This window comes from Primulina eburnea, chromosome 17 (assembly GCF_022965805.1).
Source record: "Primulina eburnea isolate SZY01 chromosome 17, ASM2296580v1, whole genome shotgun sequence".
NCBI classification, from domain to species: domain Eukaryota; kingdom Viridiplantae; phylum Streptophyta; class Magnoliopsida; order Lamiales; family Gesneriaceae; genus Primulina; species Primulina eburnea.
The window spans coordinates 11,950,154-11,953,273 of NC_133117.1; the positions used below are offsets into that span (position 1 = coordinate 11,950,154).

The 3,120-nt window shown below is 36.7% G+C and overlaps 1 protein-coding gene across 1 annotated transcript; it reads right to left on the reverse strand.

Moving 5' to 3' along the window:
* LOC140818327 (F-box/kelch-repeat protein At1g57790-like) lies at positions 1-2,718 on the reverse strand. The gene is made up of 2 exons (XM_073178257.1): positions 2,528-2,718; positions 1-1,329 (listed from the first exon to the last, which is right to left on the reverse strand). Exons 1-2 carry the CDS (start codon positions 2,557-2,559, stop codon positions 240-242), a joined length of 1,122 nt encoding a protein of 373 aa, XP_073034358.1. The 5' UTR covers positions 2,560-2,718; the 3' UTR covers positions 1-239.
* Between the last annotated feature and the right edge of the window lie 402 nt (positions 2,719-3,120).

The following is a 3,120-nucleotide window of genomic DNA, read 5'->3' on the forward strand; positions in this document are numbered from 1 at the left end:
TAATAATCACCTAAAATGTAATTTAATATTCACCTAAACTTGCAATTATTGTTTTACACTACTTGCTGTCCTCGGGTCTCTAATTGACATTAACCCGACAACTGAAACATGAAATACACATTAAAATATCATACATGGAAACATACAAAATGGATAAATTTTGTCCCTAGTGACCTTACAACAGCAACAAGCAAAATCACACATTTCATAAACATACTAGCCCTTGTAACTGATGACCTTTAAAGAAAAGTTGAAATGTCTTCCGGGGGTTCGATCCAGATGCTCTCGAAAGGGTCTTGTTCCCCCCAATCGTAACACTGCTTCCGGGGATAATACCTACCTTTGTCGAGCGAATAAGAAACACAGCGTTTCCCATAAAACCGAACCTTCGAGAAATAAACATTATTCCTCAGACTTCCAAGAAGATCTATCCTAGCATGGGAAGATAAAAAATTTGCAAAAAGTGTCATCCCTCCTAAAGTTTCCATCTCCACCCACTCTTTATTCGCCTGGTCTAGCTTATATATGACGGGATTTACAGCCGAGCAAGTGTATATAGCAAAGATATCTCCATTGTGTTCCGCCATAAATTTTCCTTTCCACCAGTTCTTGACAAAAAAATTTTCCGGGCATTTAGGTGGAGGCACGGTATGGACTGCCCAAGTATTCTTCTCAGGGCTATAAACCCCTAGCCAACCAGTAAGACTCAAACAATAGAAAAGACCCTTGCAAAAGACGAGCTTATTCCATACACTACTAACGAATGGCAGTCGGTTTTGGTAATATACAGTATTCCACTCAGTTGCTCGAGGATTACATGTACTAACCACAACAACAGTTGGGCTGACATGTTTTACCGTAAAAAGGACACAGCTGGGACACGTTGGGGCGGCAGAAAAAGCAACTATTTGGTAAGTTAGTTCTAATCTAGGCAATTTGATTATCTCCCGAGTATAAGGGCAGAAGAAGAACACTCGGTGAGTTCTAGGCTTGTAGAGAAGTAGCCAACCATCCTTAGCATAGCATATCCTAGAGGTACGTAGCTCTGGCAACTCAAGCCAGTATGTCTTGCGTCGAGAAGGGTCATAGAATTCATATAAATCCCCAAATTTGGGAAAGAACATAAGCCAGGGAGGCTTATTTGTTATTCTGATAGAGATTGCAACAGCAAGCCATCTTTTGCAAACAGCAGAAGCGCGGACATTATCTTTCAAGGATAATTGAGAAAGAATCAGTTCCAAAAGCTCTGTCGGAAGCTCAGATTGTGAATATTGTTCATATGGCTGCTCTCTTGAAACTCGTCGGCTGCCTTTAATTGTTTCAGTCAATCTACATACATGAAATGAAATAAGCTCCAACATAATGAAATTAGAAGGGTGAAGAAGACATTTTTCAATTTTTTTTAGCAGTTTCTGATCTTATTTGATATTTTCAGCCATTCCTGGTGGAATGGTCTAAGTGGACCTCTGAATATGATTCAAACTCAAAAATGAAATTCTGATCACCAGCTTTGATGCTCTTGGAGGTTCACAAAAAAGAATACTACTCGGCGAATAGAGACATGACAATGAAAAATGCATAAAACACAACAAAAAATATTAAAAAATTAAAAACATCATCAGGAGACGCAAATTCTCTAAAGAATATTTCTATTTGAAGGTTGAATCACCTCTTAGCAGGGCCCAGAAAACAAATGTCAATAAATACCAATTTGAATGATAAGTCAAATTCATCATTGTACAGCTCATATCAAGAATCTGTACATCAAAATGTGATCAATCTTTGCTTATGTTGAATCTAACAGGAAACTCGGGTAATATATTGAATCTAACAGCCTGGATATATCAAACACCCACAAAACGGGATGCAGTGGGAAGAAATCTAGGCTAACCATTCTGCAACAGCTGTCAGTTTTCCAAACAAAATCCGTTTTGCACCTATTTAACGGGTTCCATTTGTCCAACCCAAAACAAAATGATCTTGAACAGACAAGTGCAATATGCCCATTTACCTAAATCAGCAACATACACTTCACTGCATTTCAATCATGAAGAACAATGGCCTAAACACATAAATTTTCTTATACAAGCAAGTAGAATCAAATGGGTCACAAGACTTGAATACCCATTTGATACAAGGTATTGAATTCTACAAAAAATAAAAATATGAGTCCCTTTAAATCGCACAACAATTTAATGGATCGGTAACACTACAAAATCCAATATCTCATAGGGTATAGCAAGAATTTCTTGCTAAATTAAAGAACTCCATAACCCACTCAACCTCATTTCCTCAAGAACCCAAATCTAACAGCATATAATCATAATTTACAAACAATTAACGGCCCACGAGATATCTAAGTGAAAGAAATTCGATCTCGAGTACTCAATTACGATCATAATGATTAAATCTTGGTAAAGGTAGTATACAAATGAGGCTTTCATCTACTGAAGAATAACATCAAAACAACATGAATTCATTATTTTAACCAAACAAAAAACTGACAATATCAAACAAAGAAATTTACGATTTCAATTTTTTCCGCTTTCTACCAGCCATTATCAGGAGAACCCAGATGGAATTTCAACAGAAAAACACTTTCCAATCGGTGTGCGAAAAAAGGGGGATAGGAGGAGGGGTGCGAAATGAAATGAAGGTAAAAGAGGAGAATGATTGGTGTCAGAGCGTGAGAGTGCTACCAAAACCCCTTACCTTAACACGTGTGGCTGTTGGGGTGGTGTTATATTTGGTGCGACGGTGGCATATTGTTTTATATAATCCGCCAATTGGTGTCCGCCACGTGGAAAATGAAAGGTTATTTTATTCAAGAATTTAGGGTTTTTTGTGTGGAAAATTTCCTTTTTTCTGCAAACAAGCATCGTCCTCTTACAATTAAAGGTGATCAAATTTTTTTATTAATCGTTTGAATCGAATTGTATCGCATCGTTTTTCATAATATTTTATAAAAATTGCGATTAAAAATATTAATCATAAACCGTACTGCATACGCGGTTCGGTTATTTTTTTACTAAGAACCGCATCAAACCGTACCGCCTAAATCGTTTGCCATAATATTTGATCTAAATTTATAATAATTTGTAAACATCATATTCAAATAAA

Coding starts and splice junctions, on each gene's coding strand:
- LOC140818327 (XM_073178257.1), bottom strand. CDS start 2,559: ATGGCTGGTAGAAAGCGGAAAAAATTGAAATC. Junction 1,330..2,527: donor AAGCGGAAAAAATTGAAATC/GTAAATTTCTTT, acceptor TCATGTATGTAG/ATTGACTGAAACAATTAAAG.